The sequence below is a fragment of the Mustela erminea genome, chromosome 10 (assembly GCF_009829155.1).
Source record: "Mustela erminea isolate mMusErm1 chromosome 10, mMusErm1.Pri, whole genome shotgun sequence".
Lineage (NCBI taxonomy): Eukaryota > Metazoa > Chordata > Mammalia > Carnivora > Mustelidae > Mustela > Mustela erminea.
The window spans coordinates 22,978,802-22,999,637 of record NC_045623.1 but is presented as its reverse complement, the minus strand read 5'-3'; the positions used below and the strand labels follow the sequence as shown (position 1 = coordinate 22,999,637).

General features: G+C 34.7%; 1 protein-coding gene across 1 annotated transcript in view; it reads right to left on the bottom strand.

Annotated features, from left to right (window-relative positions):
- OLFM3 (olfactomedin 3) overlaps positions 1 to 20,524 on the bottom strand; it is a 193,010-nt gene extending 172,486 nt beyond the window's left edge. The window contains exon 1 of the mRNA XM_032302690.1: positions 20,035 to 20,524. Coding sequence (XP_032158581.1) covers positions 20,035 to 20,103 — 69 coding nt within the window. The 5' untranslated portion in view covers positions 20,104 to 20,524. The remainder of the gene's footprint in view (positions 1 to 20,034) is intronic.
- Between the last annotated feature and the right edge of the window lie 312 nt (positions 20,525 to 20,836).

Below are 20,836 nucleotides of genomic sequence, written 5' to 3'. Positions count from 1 at the left end.
CTTTGTTAAGAACTATATAAAGAAGAAGAGGGAGCCATTGCAGTATATATCTCTATTTCATGGACAGTCTGGCCTTACATATTGGTATATTCAAACAACCTTCCCTGAGTTATTTGCTCTTAACAATGCTTTCAATAAAATTTGGGTAATAGTAAACAAGAAATTTTACTCTGTAAAAATTTCAATGGTAGGTATACAAACTATGTTTTAACAACTGTGTTAGTGGTAGAATTAACATCCTTTATTAAAATGGAAGAGTCCAAAATGATTGGTAACTAAATAATATTCAATTGGGAGTTTTAATCAACCTTTTCCTCATTTTCAACATTTTCACTTTAACAGTTGGGAAAAGTTCTCAGATGATCCAGTGACTGATTTTATTCTATTCTCACATCTTTAATGAATCTCCAAGTTGAGATATTTTATTTTGCTAAAATGCTGGACCACAGTTAACTAAAATTTAGATCTGTGTGTATTTCTCTTTTTCATGAACACGGACTATGATTCTAGACAAACACCAAATGGACATGCTTACAAAAAAGAGCATAGAAAATTTGAACAAACTAAAATCACAGCATGTGGGGGGCCTGAATGAACATGTGCTTCGCAAAGATTTGTTGAAATGAGACACCATATATCCCAGCCCTGGAAGAGGCCTTAGGAGGCATTTGTGCAATTCTGTCTTACTTTCTGCAAAAGCATTTCAACACAACAAGCTTTGTTCAAGGGATGAGAGATGATCTGTAAATGAGTAAGGGTAGAACCTATAAAATTGCCTCCTTCCAGTCCTTGTTTGTTAATACTATGGGAAATCATTGGTTATTATCTTTTTTAAAAAATAATTACACTCGATTTATTCCCACAGACATAGCCTTTTCTATTTTGAAGGGTCTTTGTAAAATACTTTCTTTTTTTTCTTTTGTTCTAAATATTAACATGTTCACACCACTCCTTCAAAAGATAATCTTAAAACAACAACAACAACAACAAAAACTTTATGAGAATGGTGCCAGAAGTGGGTAGAGTTTCTGAAAAGAATAGATATCTTTTATTTTTTCATAAGATATATTGGAAATCTTGTAAAATTGGATAAGGTGAACTGAATGAATAATGTCAGGTTACAGATTATTACATTAGTTAAGAAGTAGGACATACAGCACAAAGTTTTTGAACACTAATTACTGAAAAATAAGCTGCCATTCATTTAGCACTTACTAAATGCTAAGCAGCGGACTTGGTGCTTCAAAATGCTATTTAACCTTCATGTAGTCCCATGAGGGAGATATTATTTTCCCATAACACCAAGAAATACATGATTTAGACAGAAGTAACATGCTTCAAGGAAAGCACATAATTTCTTATAATTTCAATCAAGAATGTTATTTACTGCAATTTCCCATCATTTGGATCATATAGTAACTATGATAGAGGTTAAAAACAGTGTTTTCTTTGCATAAAAGGAAAAAAAAGGCAGAAAAGCAAGGAAGGAAGGAAGGAAGCTTTTTTATTATAAACAGTTTTTTGATGGGTAATTTAAATCACCCGTGCTCATTTAATTGATAGGATAATTTGAAAGTGATCTCATCTATTTTTTCAATGAGTTCTAAAGCTTTCTATTAGGCAACAGTTCAAGTAAAATTTGTGGGACTAACTTAGATTATTATGTGAATTGGAAATAATCAAGCTACATTTAAAATATTTTATAATTCATGCTGTTGATTTATATAATTTATGTAATAAGTTTTGATGGTTGAAGTTTTACTTTAGTAGTTGCCAGATGAAACTTCCCCTTCTTTACACACAAGCACACATATGCACAAATACATCAGCACGTTTTAATTTTTCTATTCCCGGATTTTTATTTCAACATCGTTATATTACCTTACAATTCCCTTTATTCTATTACAGTGTTAACTAATAGCAAGAAAATGAGAAGAATCTCACATAGATCTTTTTTTTTTCTTTTGCTTGCTTTAGTCACATAAAATTAAACTTAACATTTTTCTTCTGTTATGTTTTTTGGATAATTAGAAAGACATTGTATAATAGATTAAAAGACATATGTGAGCCATGTCTCCTTTAGACATATGCCAGAGCAGAAATAAATTGCTAAATATAACAAGCTACAAATTTCTTTGCATTAATGTAGTACATTGAAATAAGATTTTATTTTGGTCTCGGGATTTGTGGAAGAAACAAAAGTGAACCCAGTTTTCTTGTATGTGTTTTGTGGGACTATTACATATGTTCTCATGGATGTGGGAAAATTGCTAATTGGAAGACAGCCCCCATATCAGTCAGCAATACAACTTTCTTGTGTTGCTTTAAAAATGTTCCAAGGAAATTTTCAGGACAGCGGTTTGGCCCAATAGGGTTAAAATATACAATCCCACTGGCTGTCAGCTGTGCCCGTCTTTCCTGGTTATACCATATCAACTTTGAAGACTCAGTGGTTGAGTCTTCCCTTGAGTGTGCTATGACATCTAAGATAAATCTGGCCCAAAGTGTGGGGGAAAGAAGTGATACATCTTTTCACTTTCTATAATACTCTGTGTTGAATGCCCTTCAACTAGTTTATGGCTTTGTACGTTTTCCACATCAAGAGAGATCTGAGCTTGCTAAACTTCTTCATAGACTCAGTGAAAAAAATAACTAGTTCCTGGGGAAAACTCAGACTTGTCTTTCAATGTACATGAAAGATTCATTATCGATTTAATGCAGACAGCAACATGTGAGAAACTCACAATCAATCATTAGTGACATTCCCTCATGTCTACTCTCTTCTCTGAAAATTTCTTCACCTTTTTACTTTTATTGAAATCTCATTCTCCCCTGAGTAGACAGCTGACTCTAAGGCACTCCCAAGCCCTTTGCCACACTTCTCTATCACAGCCTGACAGTGGAAAAGCTGTCCTTTTTGCTCCTAATTGCAGTTTTCAGGACATTATTCTTTTCTTCTTTCTACCAGTAACCCATCATCACTCTCAGCTGATGACCATGCTTTCTATTTCACTGAGAAGATGAAAGCAATGACAAGAGAGCTTCCATGTGTCTGCACTCCCCTATCTAAACCACAAAGAACATTAGTACACATACTTTGTCTTCCCACCTGTTCCCATAGAAGAATTCTCTGTGATCCTATTTAAAACCATTCATGATTATTTGTGATTATTATCAGCATTACAACGTGGTGTTATTTCTTCCATTTTAGACTCAACAAAACCAAGCATGTCTGATACCATATCCTCCTCTAGGTTTACCCCATTTCTCTTCTCTTCATGGCAGAACTCCTCAGAAGTCTTATTTATATGTTTGTTATCTATAATTCTTCCTTTATGCTTTATTAAACCCATTAAGATGAGGACTTGTCATCATCAGTGTACTGAATCCATTTATCAATCTCACTAGCGATTCCCTTTCTAAAGACGATTCATTTTCGATTTTCATATTACTTGTTCCAGTTGGAGCGTATGAAAATTTAATCATTTTTTTCTCCTTGAGACATTTCATTCACATTATTTTCAGGACACTATCTTCTCCAACTTTTCCTCCTGTTTCATAAATTCTCAGTCTCTATTATTAGTTTTCCCTCAGCATTTTGCCTTCAATATTTGAGACTTAATTAGTGTTCAGGCCACTTCTCTCACCTATCCCCTCCAGTTTTATGGGCTTGAGTACTATCTATGTATTAATGATTCTCAAAATGATACATGTAGTTCAGACCTCTCCATTGAGCTCTAAACACCAACTGCCTACTCAAAAACAACACTTAGATATCTAATTGACATTTTTTCCATTTTATTTTATTTTTTTCAGTGTTCCAAATTCATTGTTTATGCACTACTCCCAGTGCTCCATGCAATACGTGCCCTCCATAACACCCACCACCAGCCTCACCCAACCCCATACCCCCCTCCCCTCCCAAGCCCTCAGTTTATGGACTCTGAGAATCTAATATGCATTTCAGACTTAGCAACTCTAACATATAACTTCTGATCTCTTCTCCCAGTGGGTTTTGTATCTTGAGAGACTTATTTTTTCCCAAGTGCTCAAGCCAAAAAACTTCCATTGCCAATTTTCAACTCATTGAATAAATTTTGTTAGCTACCACCACTAATTTAATTTTTTATACCACCTGGTCTCTCTTCTTCCCTTATCACCAGAAGTAAAATAACATGTCACATCTGTGCTCAAAACACACAAGTATCTTCCCATCCCACAGACTCCTTCAAACCACTTAGAGGAATCCACGAGATCTTTCCCCTGCTAAACTGCTGATCTCAATTCCTGTTAGTTTCCTTTTTGTTCATTTCCCTTGCTCACTAGCCTCCTTGCCTTTTCTCAAACCTTCCACTTGTGTGCTTTTGCTTTTCTGAATTTGTACTTAAAATTTTTTTTTGTTGTTGTTCTTGGAACTCTTTTCTTCCAGATATCTACATGGCTTACTCCTTCACCTTCATGTCTCAGCTCAAGTATCGGGTTTATTGTGGGACCTATTTTGTCCCACTATAGTGGGACCTTACAACATGTCTCTGCTCTTACTTACTCTTCTTTGTTTTATTTTCCTTCCACATAGTGTGTTATCATGTGACCTACAATTTGCTTATTTGTTTGTTATTTTAGTTAGATTTTAAGCATTATGAGGGCAGAGAATTTTATTTCATTGGTCACTCCTGTATCCTTAGATTCCAAGGAATACTAGGTGTGTGGCAGACATTCTAAAAATCATTGAATATCTTCCACCATAAGTCCCTGGTGATGCAAATGTCATGTTATTGGCATCTAGCTCCAACTTCAAGAGCAGGCTTACCCTAGCCATTTGGTATTTTGTTGCAACGTGGCAACCAGTTTTACATTTTTTTGAACTTTTCTTCTCCAACTTTTACATTATGATGGGGTTTTATTGTGTTTTTTTGAATGAATACAAAAAAAAAGAAAGGAATAAAATAAGAAGGAAGGAAGGAAAACAAAAAATAAAGATGAAAGAAATTCCAAGATAAAAAACCTTTGCATAGTGAAAAAACCTGGTCAATAGGATTTGAATTCAGTATGCAACCTGACTAACGGTTTTAGGTGATGTCCAATTGCAAGCCAATTTGACCAAGCCAGAATCATCTTATAACTAGATCAGAATATAGTAGAAGATCATTTGTGTGTGGGACTATCTTGGCAACAGACTTGTTCTAAGAAGATTTATCATAGTTTTAATTATCTTGTAAGAATAATTTTCATGTATGATGGTGGTGATGTAGTCCACAGTGTGCAAGGAATCTTCATTCACAGTTCACAGGGGAGCTTAATCAGTATGATATGGATTAGGCAGGGAGAGACAATCACCATGAAGTCATAGAGATCTTGGGGTAAAATGTGTTGGGGTTCTTCTCAGTAACTTAACGTTTTGAGGATTAAAATAGGTAGCTAGAGATGAGATTGGATAGAAAGAGATAAAATAGAGATGCCTAGATATATAACCATATATATATATATATATATATATATATATATATATATATATACATTTTTTAATGTTATTATGTTAGGTAATTTTATGTGTCAAATTGACTAAACCATGGTGTGCCCAGATATTTGGTCAAGCATTACCTTGAATGTCTCTGTGACAGTGTTTTTGGATGACAATTGAAAATCAGTATACTAAGTAAAGCAGATTCCTCTCCTTAATGTAGGTGGGCCTCACCCAAACAGTTGGCATCCTGAATAGAAATAAAGGACTTAGTAAAAGAAAATTTCTGCCTAACTGCCTTTGAGTTGGGACATTGATTTTTTTCCCCCTATCTTTGAACTCCAAAGGAAACATTGGCTCTTTCTGGGTCTTGAGCTTATAGGCTTTTGGATTGGATTGACACCATGGGCTTTTCTGGGTCTTCCCCTGGCTGACTGCAGGTCTGGGGAAATATCCATTGTGTGAGCCAATTCCTCATCATCAATATTTTTATATATTATGTATGATATATATTCATATATATATATATATATATAGGCACATGAGTGCACTCACACGCATGTGCACACACACACACACACACACACACACCCCTACACATCCTGTTGATTTTGTTTCTTTGTATAACTCTAACTACAGTAATACAACTACATTGTGTTTTATTTCTTTGTTTTGGGTTAAGGTAATTAAAGGCTAGAAATATGTTTAAATCCGGTATAGGTCAAATCTAGGACACTTTAGGTAATCATTTTTCTACCATTTTAATGCTACCAATAGCTCTCTTTTTCATTAACTTCACCTACTTCTCATAAAATTAGTAGTAGAAGAACTCAAGTCCTGTTGAAAGTTCTAAAGTATTTCACATGCTTTTTTATATCTCTGTGACTTCATATGAGTTGCTTTTTAATGGAAGCCCCTTTCTTCCTTCATTGTCTTGCTGATCTTCCTTTAAGCATCACTCCCCCCAGGAAATTTTTTCTTATGCCTAGCCTGCTGTAGATGTTCCTCTATCCCTGACTTGTGTCAGATGCAAGTATCTGTTATAGGACATAGGTAGTACTATAATTATTAATATACCTGATTGAGTTCTCTGGTAGAAAACATTAAGGGCTTTTTGAGAGTAGTAACTATATACCTTTTAAAAATTATTTTATCTCCAATTCCTACAATATTGCCAGGCATGAGTGTTTGTTGAAAATTTATCCTAATATGAATGTAATATAAATATAACATGTATTAATTAAGATCATTGAGAGTAATTAATTTCTGGACTAATTGTTTTCTTCACTTTGTATTTTTTTCTAAAGCTAAAACCAAATCCCAATTATTTAAAATTAAATAAGCAAATTCAACAACACAATTTTCTTCTTCAACTGCACACTTGGTTATACGTTGTGGAATATCATTAAACAATCATCATGTTTGACCATGCCTTTATTGTGCAACATGCATTGGTTCTCTAAACAAATTTGCTTTCATCTAAAGACATACAAGTGCCTTTGTTAGATCAAATTTGACTGATGAAAACAAGGAGCTGTCTTCATCATTTTACTAAATCATAAGTAGACAATTTATTTGTGATTTCACTATAGATGACAAATCCAAAGAATGTGGCATCAAATGCTTTTAAGATCCTGGGTTGGCAAAGAAATGAAATGACAACCACTTAATTCTTAGATTGAGAGTGAGATTCTATAGGCAGATTTTACCTAACAACAACTGAAAGACTCACTTGTATCTTATAAATGTCAGCTAGGGAAAATGGTTATCTATCATGTAATTAAATTAAGGTTATGAATAATCTAATTAGTCTTCTTTTTAAATAATTTTTCATTTCTATATTATCTAACTTTATTTTTTATAACTCCCTATAATTTTACATCTATTGTTTCTCTAATGTTAATATTCAAAAGCACAGACTGTAGTGTTATTTGGCTGACTTATGTTTCATGCTTATGTAGTAATTACTGTCATCTAGAATCATGTATTAGTTTCCTATTGCTGCTATAAGGCATTACCCTAAACTTAGTGGTTTAAAACAACACAAGTTTGGTGTCCTACAGTTCTAGAGGGCAGAGATATAAAGTTCTCTGAGGTTAAAACTGAAGTGTTAACAAGGCTATATTCCTTGCTGGAGTCTGTAGAGAGGCATCCATTTTCTTGGCTGTCCAATTTCTAGAGGCAGCCCACATTCCTTGGCTTTTGGCCCCTTCTTCCATCTTTAAAGTGACTCCCTCCAGTCTCTGTTCTGTCATCCTCTCTCCTTTTTCTGATTCTAAGCATCCAGCCATTCTCTTATAAGGTCCTTTTTATTACATTGGGTCCATCAGAAAATTTAAGAATGTTCCCATCTCAGAATTTTTAATTTAGTCACATTTGGCCAAGTAAGGTAACAAACATATTCACAGTTTCTGCGGATTAGGATGTGAACATCATTGGGGAGGACATTATTCTGTCTACCACTGTCCATATGCATTTTTTGTACTGTTTTTAGCCAAATAATGAATCATAATTCAGTAGCAGAAAATATCACTGGAAGTCATAACTTAATTTAAAAAGAAACTTTGTAATTATTTTTTGATTAAAAATAATCCAGTCCCTTGACTATTATCCCTGAATACTGTCCCACTCCCGAATAATAAAAACATATGGATAGAAGCTTGCTAACGATTCTTCAGTTATGTCATGGAGGTTATTCCTTTATGCAAAAATAAAATAGGTCTCTCTATTTCTTGTAACCCTTAGAGTCTCTTTTTTTTTTTTTTTTTTTTTTTTAGATTTTTTTTTTCTTCTTTTTTTTTTTTTAATATTTAATTTATTTTTTATTTTTTTTTTTTTATTTCCAGCATAACAGTATTCATTATTTTTGCACCACACCCCGTGCTCCATGCAATCCGTGCCCTCTATAATACCCACCACCTGGTACCCCAACCTCCCACCCCCCGTCCCTTCAAAACCCTCAGATTGTTTTTCAGAGTCCATAGTCTCTCATGGTTCACCTCCCCTTCCAATTTCCCCCAACTCCCTTCTCCACTCTAAGTCCCCATGTCCTCCATGCTATTTGTTATGCTCCACAAATAAGTGAAACCATATGATAATTGACTCTCTTAACTACTGTCAGATAAAGAAACACAATGTCCTTCACTCATTTGTTTTTCACTGAATCTTCAAAAGCTAATAACAAGGAAGGATACAAAATAAAGATTAATATTGAGATGTGAAATGAGCTTATATATTTTACATTTATTTTGGTGTCACTATGTATATGACTAAGTAACCATGATTTTCTTGATGACAGATGATATTAACTTTGATTTTCAGATGTAAAGTAAAAGAGACCTAGGTTTTCCTCTTAATTTTAAAAATTTGAGAGTCTATGAGCAGAAGGAAGGATGAAAGAATGATGAGCTACATTTATAAGATATGACTGTGTCCCATTTTAGGAGGATCTACCCATAATAAAAGAGCATTTTGCTCAGCATCTTCATTTAGTACATGAGGAAATGGAAACCAAAAAAATTTAATGAGTTGTCCAAAGCTATATAACTAGACAGTTGCAAAACTGGTATTAGGCCCCAGCTTTTTAAATTCCTAATTTAGTACACTGTCTATAACACTGAACTTTCCAATTTCCTAATTATTATGTACCTTGCTTTGATTTGGTTCTTCTCTTCTTTATTTTCATTTTATATGTTAAATTAGTATTAATTATGTTGAGTCCCCTGAGGGGTATCTTTTCCAAAAGAAATGATTACAAATGGACAAAATACAATCACCTTTCTATTGCCTCTCTCTTTGCAAAGGTAAGCTGCAAGAAAGAAAAAGGAAATAAGGATGTTTTCATTGCTTTTTCCTCCCATTTCTTTTTACTAAGATATATAAAGATGAAGTGAACTCAGTTAGAGACTTTATTCTAAAAGTGAATGCCAACAGTAAGAAAATGGTAACCAGTTCTCATATTAATGAATGCAATCATTCTGTGTGGGGGTGCAGTAAACCACTTGAAATAACTCAAACGCATGTTGGCAGATGAACATACCATCTGTAAAAGCCTCAGTCTATGCTAGTGTGTAAACAAATACTCCTCCCCTCTCAACCCTTTTTTTCTTTTAGCTATATGAGTGTATCTACCTCTTTGCCACATATAAGCTCATTTATAGTTTCATCACTTCTTACAGTCTTATTCCATTCCAAATATTTAGAGTTGGAGTTTTTAATTGCTTTAACTGACAGGAAAGTCTTGATGCTTTGGAACAAATAAGGGCACCATGTGTAAATTATTGATTGATCCCATCTACTTGACTCCTTACTCTCACATATCTTATGCCCAGTTTTGAGTTATATTACAATAGCTCCTTTTTTTGGCATGAGCTTCATAAGTCTCTCTACATTTCCTCCTGCTTATCCTTAGAGGGCTTTAAGGTATATGCAATCAAACTGGAGTTATTTTATTCTCTGACTTTGTCTAGCCTTCAGCTTTCTGTAAAGAGTAGACTATATCTGTAGCACAATATAAATAATAAATGGTAAGTATAATCAAAAGTCTTCTGTGGGTCTTGAGCCAGATAATATTTCTGTTTATTTAGTACTATAGTGATACACACTAAGATATAGTTATCATGCCACAAAATGTATGTAGGTGTAAAAATACTTACCATGGGTACTAATTCCAGATAAACAATTCCTTAAGCATCCATAGACATAGATCATTCCCAGAAGTGTTATTGTCTTTTTTAAGTTAATATTTCACCCATGACATTTTGGTGCAGTGAATCAACATTTCCAGTACTGATTCTCTATTTGAAGAAATCCTGCCATCTGGAATTGGTCCCTCTAGTAATGCTATTTAAATCGTCATGGGATTGCTTCTTAATCACCTTCAACTTAGTTGGAAAAATAAAAAAGATCATCTATTCAATTTATGCACTCCCTTTGGGGTTATCTAGGTAGCTGTTTGTTTGTGCTGTTAGGACAATTTATTACGGACATTTCTTTCCAGAGCATTTGAGCCTACAAAGTTAATCATGAAAATATTGAATTTTCTGATGATATTTAGAAGTTAAAATTCAGATGATTTTTTTTTCTATTTTTAAAGATTTTATTTATTTACTTGAGAGAGAGAGATAGCAAGAGAGAGAGCATACAGGCAGCCAGGAGGGGGAGAATCAGGCTCCCCTCTGATCTGGGAGCCTAACATGGGACTCAATCCCAGGACCCTGGGACCATGACCTGAGCTGAAGACAGACGCTTAACAACTAAGACACCCAGGCACCCCTCAGATGTTTTAATTTTACTCTACCTATATTTTCTCTTAATCATTTAATATTGTTCTGTATCATGGTGTTGTGCTCATTTAGTAATATAGTACAAATATAGAGGCAATATTACTTTTCTTTATATGGTACTATTATAAGAACATGTAGTAAGAGAATAATTTTAAGAGAATATCTTATATTCTTAAAAAAATAATGGAGTCCCTACAAAGAGATGGAGAAATATCAATAATATACTAATTTATCAGATAAGGCTAAGACATTACATAAAATAAAGTAGTCAAGACGTGGGTACACATTGCTCTCTTCAGACTTATAAACCTATGCAAATAAAATGCATGCTTATACACACACCAAGAAATAAGAGGACATGCTAACATTACTACCAAATATCAGGAAACACAGCAGGTAATTCTTAAGAGTATTAAGGTTGTTGTATCCCAGAGAGCTATGAAAAGTCAAAAATAGCACTAAAGATGGTAAGGTAGGACAGGAAATTAATCAAAAATTTAAAAAGACATAATCTTGCAACATCCTTTAAGATAAATAACCAGATACAAGAGGTCTAAGCCCTTGAAAAGATTCTTAAAATTTACTTTTCTGCCCCTAATATCTTTTCTAGTGGGGGCGTGGACCCTAAACACCTATTATATTTAACCCAGGATTTTGAGTTCTTTTAGTGTTCCTTGACTTATTTTTTTCTTCATCTATAAATTTCTTCATTCAACAAATACTTGTTAAGTATTATACCTGGATAGATACTACGCTAGTCACTAAATGGGAAAAGATAAGATAATGACTAAGACAGGATCTGCCCTCAGTTACCTTACAATTTATTCAGGGAGACATAATACACTAAATAACCAACTGGGGGGGGGGTGGAAAGTGTACTAAAAGTGATTAGAAATAGAGTGCAATAGAGGAGAGCAAATTTTGGGGGAAAAGAAATCCAACTCAGTCTGTATTCACTGAACACCTATTCTATTTCAGAGACAGTGTAGTGGCTATAAATGCAAAGATGAATAAAACATGATTCTTTTCTTTTAGGAGTTCTTAGTTTATCAGGATTACCTCTTCCTCTGGGGTATGAGGAGTGTTAGGGCAGGATGTATGGAAGAAGTGACATTTGAGTTGCATCTTAAAATATAGGTAAAATTTTGACATATGGAGATGAGGGAAAGAGCTTTCCAAAGAGAGGCGAAAGGAGGAACACAACAGCATCTGTGATCCTCTTTCTGAACTTATTTTTATTCTCCTGAAGGCTTGTTATAAGAATGACGGAAGGTATAGCCTTATGATATATACTTTAGAACACTTGTTTTTAAATTAAATCTTTATAATTCCAAGAATATTTTTGAATATTTTTATTAGTAACATTCAAATTAATGGCACTCTTGATAGAGGTGTTCTTATACTGTTCCTATATTTTTGGACCCCCCCTTCCCAAAAGACTTTGCCACCTCTTATAGCAAGTAACAGAAATAAGTTAAATTTCACTAAATGATGGTGTGCAAGTATTTCTGAAATAATACATTTCTTAAATATTAATTTTTCTTGATTAGGGTCTATCCTAAAAATTATATAGTTATCTATTTTTACCCGTTATATTATTTACATCAGTTGAACTGAGAAAGGAAAGAATGAATTCATGAGTTACTCAGGTGGACTTGCTTTTGGATGAATAACATTAGAAGAAGTATTATTAAGTGGCTAATTAAGGGTTAGGTCTTTTCAAGCACTTTGTAAAAGTCTCTGTTAAAAAGAGCAAGAAACCCAGTATTAACAGAGGGACTACGAAAGCAATCCGGGAGATAAGAGCAGAGAAATTATGTTCATAAAGTTGTCATTTCTTCATGACTGCTATGTTCTTGACATTTATGTCCTTCCTACCTGCCTAAATTGTTGATATCCCAATGCCCAATGTGATGGTTTTAGGAGGTGGGGGCTTTGGGAAGTGATTAGGTCATCAAGGGGAGCCTTCACTGAATGAGATTACTGCCCTTCTAGAAAGACTCCACAGAGCTCCGTAGCCCGTATTACATGTGAGAGTACAATGAGAGGGAACCAGCTAAGAACCAGGAGAAGGACCATTTCCAAAAGTTGATCATGCTGGTGCCTTGATCCTGGACTTCCTAACCTTCAGAATTGTGAGCAATAAATTTCTGTTGTTAACCCAGTCTGTGGTACTTTGTTGTTGCAGCCTGAATGGACCAAGACAATGACCTTCTGCCCTGAACATAATTAGACGGAGTAACTTGAGAAAATCCCTTTCTAAATTTCTTTCTTTAATATTTTTAAATCATAGAGAGGATTTAACTACTTGATAGGGGTGACTGTGTGGCTCAAGTGGCTAAGCATCTGCCTTGGGCTCAGGTCATGATGCTAGGGTCCTGGGATCGAGCCCCTCATTGGGCTCCTTACTCAGTAAGGAATCGGTTTCTCCCTCTCCCTCTGCCTGCCACTCTGCCTGCTTGTGCTTTCTCTTTCTGTCCAATAAATAGATAAATAAATAAATAAATAAATAAATAAAATCTTAAAAACAATAAACTGCTTTATCATTGGCATACTTTGCAAAGACCCAAGAAGCCTACACTTGTCATGCTGGTCAAAAAAGCAATTTTATCTGTTGATAGATCTTTGTTTAAATATATCCATCCTCTCTGTGATATACTCTCCATGATTAGTTTAAAAGCTCTTTTCTGGATGTAGTTTGGCTTTGATATTATGGAACCACTCTGCATGTCTTGTATTTTTTTCTAACAAATTTGTAAGCAGGGCCTTTTGGGCTATAAGTATGATGTCAATTTTCAAGGTGATATTTTGAAATTGGAGCTTTGACCAAAACTATGGGCTGATTCTGAGAAATTCTGCTGATCACATAGAAACATGACATTCACTTTTCTGAAAGCTGAGAAGAAGGAATAGCAAAGAAAAAAAAGTAATGAAAGGTCCTTTTCTACTACAATCTTAATATGTGGTACAAAACAGACTTTAGATCTGGTTATAGATTGATGTTACGAAATATTTATATAAAAACTTATGGATTTACATATAAACGATTTATGGTATAAGTGACATATATACAATTATATATATATAATTAATAATGGTATGAACTATTGCTATTCCATCTAGTCCATAGCTAAGAAAAGTGAGCTTTAGAGAGATAACTGTCTTACTGAAATGTTGCAGTTACTCCTTAAAATCACATTAGGCCTTAAAGCCATGATTTCATGTCCAGTTTGCCTTTTTATGTTGAATTAATTTGGTATACAATTTAAAAATTATATTGGAGAATTACCATGATAATACTAGTTTCATAGAAAATCTCCTTCAAAGTTTTTAATTGGTAGGTGGCATAGACTGAGTAAATGGATGACTAATTTCAAGATCATCTTTTGATTTAAACGTGGGATCTAGGTAGTAAATGTTTACATAATTTTTGATGTTACTTTAATATATTAATGCCACTATGAAATAATCTGTTTCTATATATACACATATACATATTTACCTAAATGCACAGATGATCCAAGGACCCACGGTCATCTCATCTAACCTACAAAGACAGCTGTCTGGTTTTGTTTCTCCTCTATTAATTTCACTGATGCCAATTTATTTAAAGTAAAATGTGACTACTTAACACTTCAGTAAATCAAATGCCAAGTCTTAGCTTTATCCAGTCTCATTTATGTGTTTTGTTAGTACAAAAATTGAAGTTTTGTAATGATTGCAAGTCCGAAATCCTTAAGGATGTTCCTGCTTGGGAAGAGTCAGCAAAGATAAGCAGGACCTTTTATAATTAGCCCTCCCAAATACCTCCGGCGTCTCATCACACTAGCAATTCCCTTCATGTGAGAAATAAGTTCTTGCTTTGCTTTTCACTAGAGAATTTTTCATTAAACAAAAGACTTAGAGATGAAGCAAGAAACATGTTGGTTTTCAGATCCACTCCACGCTTTGTTGGGTGAGTAACGTTTGATGGATAAATGAATAAACCCGAGTACATGAATCATGTATGGGGAGATAAGAGGGAAGGAGAGAATGGTTCATGAGGAAGTAAAAAACCTAAGGCTTTATTGAATGCCGAACACAGAAGAGGAAGACTTCATGATATTATCTAGGCAGGCTGATCCCCTGATGTCACATGATCTTAGATCTCATGATCTTAGATCACATGATCTCATGATCTTAGAAGCTATACCCTACAAAACGATTTGCTAATTTTTCATGAATGATCAAATATGATTAAATAAAGTATCACAGTCTGTGGGCTCCTGTAACGAAGTTCTCCACTGAGTGGCTTATAAACAGATATTTATTTCTCACAATTATGGAGGCTGGAAGTTTAAGCTCTGGGTGCCAGCATGGTCAGGTGGGGATCCTCTACCTCCCCAAAGCCTCAGGGCTTAGTACCCTCACTTTGGGCATTAGGTTTCAATATAGGAATGGGGTTGGGAGAGCTGGGGACCCACAAACATGCAAAGCGTAGCTTGGGGCCTCATAGAGTTTAACACAGAACTTTTAAGAACATGTAGGCTTCACATTTTTTAGGTGAGATCACAGCTTCCTCAGTGTTGTCCTCATACACACACACACACACACACACACACACACACATCTATACATACATACACACATGCATATATACATATATATACACATATACATACACACACACGCACACACACACGTATAGTGGCAAAAGGGGGGTGGAGAATAAAGGACCCTGCATCCTACTCTGCTTCTCACTTTTGTGCCACTTTCCGTCCCAACAGGGAACCTATCAATCATCCCAATAGTCATTTTTAAAGAAAGTAATTGCAAAATTACATGGGATAGAATTTTAAAAGAAAAATAAATGAAAATAGTACAAATTTAACCATTTCAAATTGCCAAGAGAGTGAGAAGGAATATTTACTTTCTCTAAAATAAGAATTCAATTGGTTTAAGGAGAATGGGATAAAATCAGAGTAAGAAAGTAATTTGTTCCTTCAAAACATGGATGGGCTGGGTTGAACTTTTCACTTTTTACCATATCAGGGTTTATGGGTGTGTGATTACAGGTTTTGTCAAATGCCATCGATCCACATTTTCTGTGCTAATTTGAGTTGGTCCTGTTGTATAGACGGTGTGCCTGGCATATAGGAGATTCAGAAGAAGATTTTAAAGTGAATTTTACAACAAATTTATCTCAGCTTGTTTCCCTTGCTGCTTTTGCTTTTTATTAATTTCATGTAAAAGTTGAAAGAACAAGAACTTCAGGTTTATGTACAAAAGCCACGATAGCCAAATGCAAAGGCATGTATACCTGGTGAATTACATTATGAAGCATTAAAAATATAATGATGGAAATTCTCTTGTTTTCCATCATCTTTATGTGGCTTTAAAGCAACTGTCTTATTTAATGCAAGAGTTCTAATTAGCTGCGCTGTTTTGGACAGAAAGAACAGTTTGGTGTTGGACATAATTGCTGAATCACTGTTACATTTTATTATGTTTGTGGTATGAGCAAGTAGCATGGTGATAAGTTCTTTAATATATTTCTAGGTAAGGAGATAGTGAATGTTTTCTCCATCTAAGTGTGCTAGGGCATTTTTCAATCTATTTATCCCAGAGGTACAACTACCTTAAAGTTCAACAGTCACCCCAAAGTGTGTCTATGCCTATGTCACCGCTTTTTAACTATTCCTCAAGTATCTGACTCTGGTATAAATGTTCTGTTTAAAGCCTGCACAGCCACATTTATTTCTTCCTTTCTTCCTGTTTCAGCACTGCAGAGCAGAGAAATTCATGGTTCTGATTCACAGGAATTACTATTTTGTTATAATGTTCGAATAATGGTCTGCTAAAAATCTTCTTGTAAAAGAAAAAGAGGTTCACTCTCCTAATATCAAGGTCATTACTGAACTCAGTGTGTTTAGTTTAAAAGCACAGAGATGCCATCTAGCAGCCATTCTCAGGAATTTCTAGCACTGGAATATTCCTTTCTCCATAAAAGTAAGCAATAATTGAATTCCTACAAGCTTTCAGGTTTTTAAAAATTTACTTTTAAATGATTGATAGTTTGGCACATTGCCTGTAATTCAGGCACTCCATTACAAATAAAATTAATTTCTCTTAAAATAGGTAAAGTAATATACCTACAAGTTTTTCTAAATGAAACTAGAAACTTGTTAATAAGATTTTAATTAAGAAAGCATAGTTCTCATAATTTTCTGAGAGGAAAATTGATAACCTGTCTATAAAAAAATACAAATAATTAATGGTGAATTGCCTTTCTTTGCTGAAAGAAAATACTAATTTAGCCAATTTTCTGATACATCAAATGAGAGAAAAGAAAGTGAGAACATGCTGAAAGTAAGTCCATTCTATAAATATAAAAGTTTGGGGATTTTTTTTTTTAATTTAAAAATAAAATTGACTTTCAAGTAACTTATCTTACCATAAGATGGCGATAGTTAAGTACTTTATAAATTGTCATATAAGATCTGGAAGTTTCAATCTTAGGAAAAATGATCATAAACATAAACATTATCTAGTCTCCAGGAAATGGAATTGGCACTGTTATTAGAAAGCCTTATTGTTTTTAGATTAATTAATATGCAATGATCACTAGGGTTTAGATTTCCAATATTTGATCCATGTGGCAATCCTATACCTGAAAAAAAAAAAAACCTATTCTTAAGAGCTCTCCTATTTTGCCAATCTGTGGGTCTCCATGTATGATTATACGTATATATTTACTACAAAGAAAGTGTAACAATATAGAAGAATATTTGAATGCATTTATATAAAAATGTGTTTTTGAAATATATCAGTTCTAGCATATTAGTATATTAAAAAAAATCAACTGTTTAGAATTTCTGTATATTTAACTGTCATCAGTTAATTATTACTTATTGTCCAAGAACTGTGGTCTTATACATTTCTGTATCATTGGATTTTTATTTAAATTTCATCACACATAATTTGCATTATGAATGCTAATTTTATTACCTAAATCCTTAAGTAGCTCATGCAATAACAAATAAAATTTGTGAAAATTTCTAGTTCATAATCTTTTTTTTTTCTAGTTCATAATCTAATTGACAATTATTTTGAGAATTCATTGGTACCATTTATGATTTGGTTGGGAGGTATACTTATAGTTTGGTGATCAATAACAGCTTGCTAAAACAGTAGCTTTTATTAACTTTTTAAAAGCAATATTTTGTCTACTAGTCCCCAAAGTTTTTAGACATTAAAATCATTTGCTCTGAACCTTCTAATATTTTCTATAATGTCATATATGGTGTAGAACAAAATATCATCTCTTCTTTACACACTGTATTGCAGTATCTAGAATCTGAAAAGGACAATTTGAAAAGTTCATGTATGTGTTTTCCTTCCCTGGATTTCTCAGTTTACTTGTACTAAACAGCCCCACTACGTCAAAAGAAAAGTTATATATAGTTGAATACACAGACATAAACTTCTTAATACTAGAAAAGATCATATTAACTAAATTGGGTCATTGGAGAATTTAACAGCTTTTTAATTTAGTAGCTGTTTTTTGTTTATATATATATCTAATTTGGGAAGGAGTGGGGTTCAAAAATTCAAAAAGGTCTTCTGACACTATACATACCAGACACATCACATCACACATGCAGTTCCTGGTAAAGCTCTACATTTCTGAATTCTTTTTAAAGAATGACAAAACTCACTTTAAGTGATTTTTTTTTTCCTACAGTAGCTCAGTAATTGGCTTTGCTTTAAAAAACTATTTTTATCAAGAATATTCCAAAAAAGATACATAATGAATATGTTCAAAAGTGGTAACCAATAGAGTATAATGAGAGTGGCCGTAGGATGTGTCACTATAAATCCAGAGAGAAAAAGAAAAAAAAAATTAAAAATATAAAAACAAAGTCAACACTTTTTACCTGGATGTAAAGCTACCCCTTAGTGTATAAAATAATCTACTAAGATCATTAAAGTGGAATTCACACACTGTGTGGAGATTTCACAGTGACAATATCAGCATAACTGTACCTTTAAAATAAAATTATTCTCATCAGGTCTCTCTAAATATGAAAAATGCAAAGAAATAACTACAAATATATATGATATGATTCTAAGTTTTCACTGTATACTATATTCGGCCTAGAAATATTCAATCAACCATAATACTAGATTATGCTTGGTCACATATTAGTTCTATACAATTAGGAAAAGAAACTTCATTTCTCTACACCACACAGATAATGTTAAGCTTTTAAAATAACTTTACAATATTTTCAAATGCAGCTTTATATGGTTTTGTAACATGGTATCATTTTTCTTTTCTGTTTTGTCCGAGTGCTCTTGACAAGCTAAATAAGTAAAATTATTTCAAAAATTGTCTTTTTTTTTTTTTAACCAGATGCCTTTATCTCTTATTTTCCAGGTCATTGTGATTTTCTAAGAATGCTGAAGCTCTCCCATTATCTCACTTTATTGTCAAGACGTTTCTCGCACACAACTGAAAATATTTCTCCATATTTTTCTACCTTTTTATCAAAAGAGGTTAGCGTTCACTTTAATTACCAGTACTGGATAATTTTCGGAGTTCAAGAGCTATGAGACAACTCATCCTTCCTCTTTCCCTCCCTAGTTTGACAGGGTTCTCACTTCCTGTTTCTTAACACTGGTAATCAGAACTTCCCCGGTGCTTCCTAATTTTCTTAATAAAAAGAAAGAAACAAATAAACACAAGCTCCTTTCACGAACGCCTCTCAGCCATGGCAGAGTATAGCTCTGCTGCTCGGCCGTGTGTGTTACCAGCAGCATCCTAAATGTTTTGGACACAAACCGCAGCACGTCTGCGATGGGAGTATTATTGACCAGGAGCAGCTGGAAAACGCTTCTCTGCTTTCAACAAAGAAACAGTGCACCATCTCCTAATACATGTTTACAAACTGCATTGTTTCAACTGCTAACTCCTTTGCATTACCCGTCCGACTTCACAAGAGAACATTAAGCACTTGGATACGGAATAAGCTAAATTCCCCAGAGAGCCGCATAGTCCTCTGCCCATACACATTATATTCGCTCTTGGTCCCTCCCCCAACCCCTCCTCGCCTGGACTCTACCTTGAGGAGCTATTCCTTCCGTAGTTCACCTTGTTATCTTAGCAGTAGGGATAAGCCAGGCACCTCAAGATAGCTGGGAGAGCGGTCTTTCGTGCCTCCCCCCCCCCCATATTTATTTGCATTTTTGGTCGGTTTGTTACATATTGCACATTTATTTCAAACAAGAGTTAAATATTGCCCATACCTTGGAAGGGTCTAATCCAGCAAGCAAAGACAGCAGCAGGAGATTGAGTAGGTTGGACGTCGCCTGCATTCTGATCTGGGTTTTTGCCCTCTCTTTACTCTCTTTTCTGTAGCCACTCCACTCTCACTGCAGAGACCTTTCCCTCGTCAGTTGCACTCTCTGCCTGCCAGTCAGAGCAGAGTAGAGACAGAGGCGGTGGCTGGAGCACGAGCAAGAGCAGCAGCAGCGGGATCAGTAGCGGCGGTAGCAGTAGCGGCAGCAGCGGCAGCCGCCCTGGGGGGCGATCATTCCGCAGGCATTCTCAGAGCAGGGAGTCCGCGCGAGCTCAAGGGGGTGGGTTGGGCTGCAGTGGGCGCTGACCGAGGTGCTGAAGCTGCTCCAACCCGAGCCCTAGTTTACCCTCTCTCCCGCTGCTATCTAGATAGCCCACCTCAAAAGTTTTGACCCAAGCAAAAGACACAGGGAGTAACTGCCGAGAGAGGTGTGGAGACCTGGGCAACGGATATGACATCACTACAACTCCTGGGGGCTTGGGGGTATATATTGCTGGGAATTTGTTAACCAAACAAGGATTGACTCTCACGCTCCAGTTCAGCATTTGGTAGCAACTTGACTGCAAAGAAGTAAAGAGTCAGCTAGATCCAGGATTATGAAACAAATAGTGCCTGGAACCTTCTGCTGTCATTGACAGAGGACTTGATATCGTATTTAGTGCTTTAAACAAAGTTTGCAGTACAGACCATCAATGTGAGTTTTCCGTTCAAGGCATCCAATTTGTAGCTATTATATATGCATATATGCA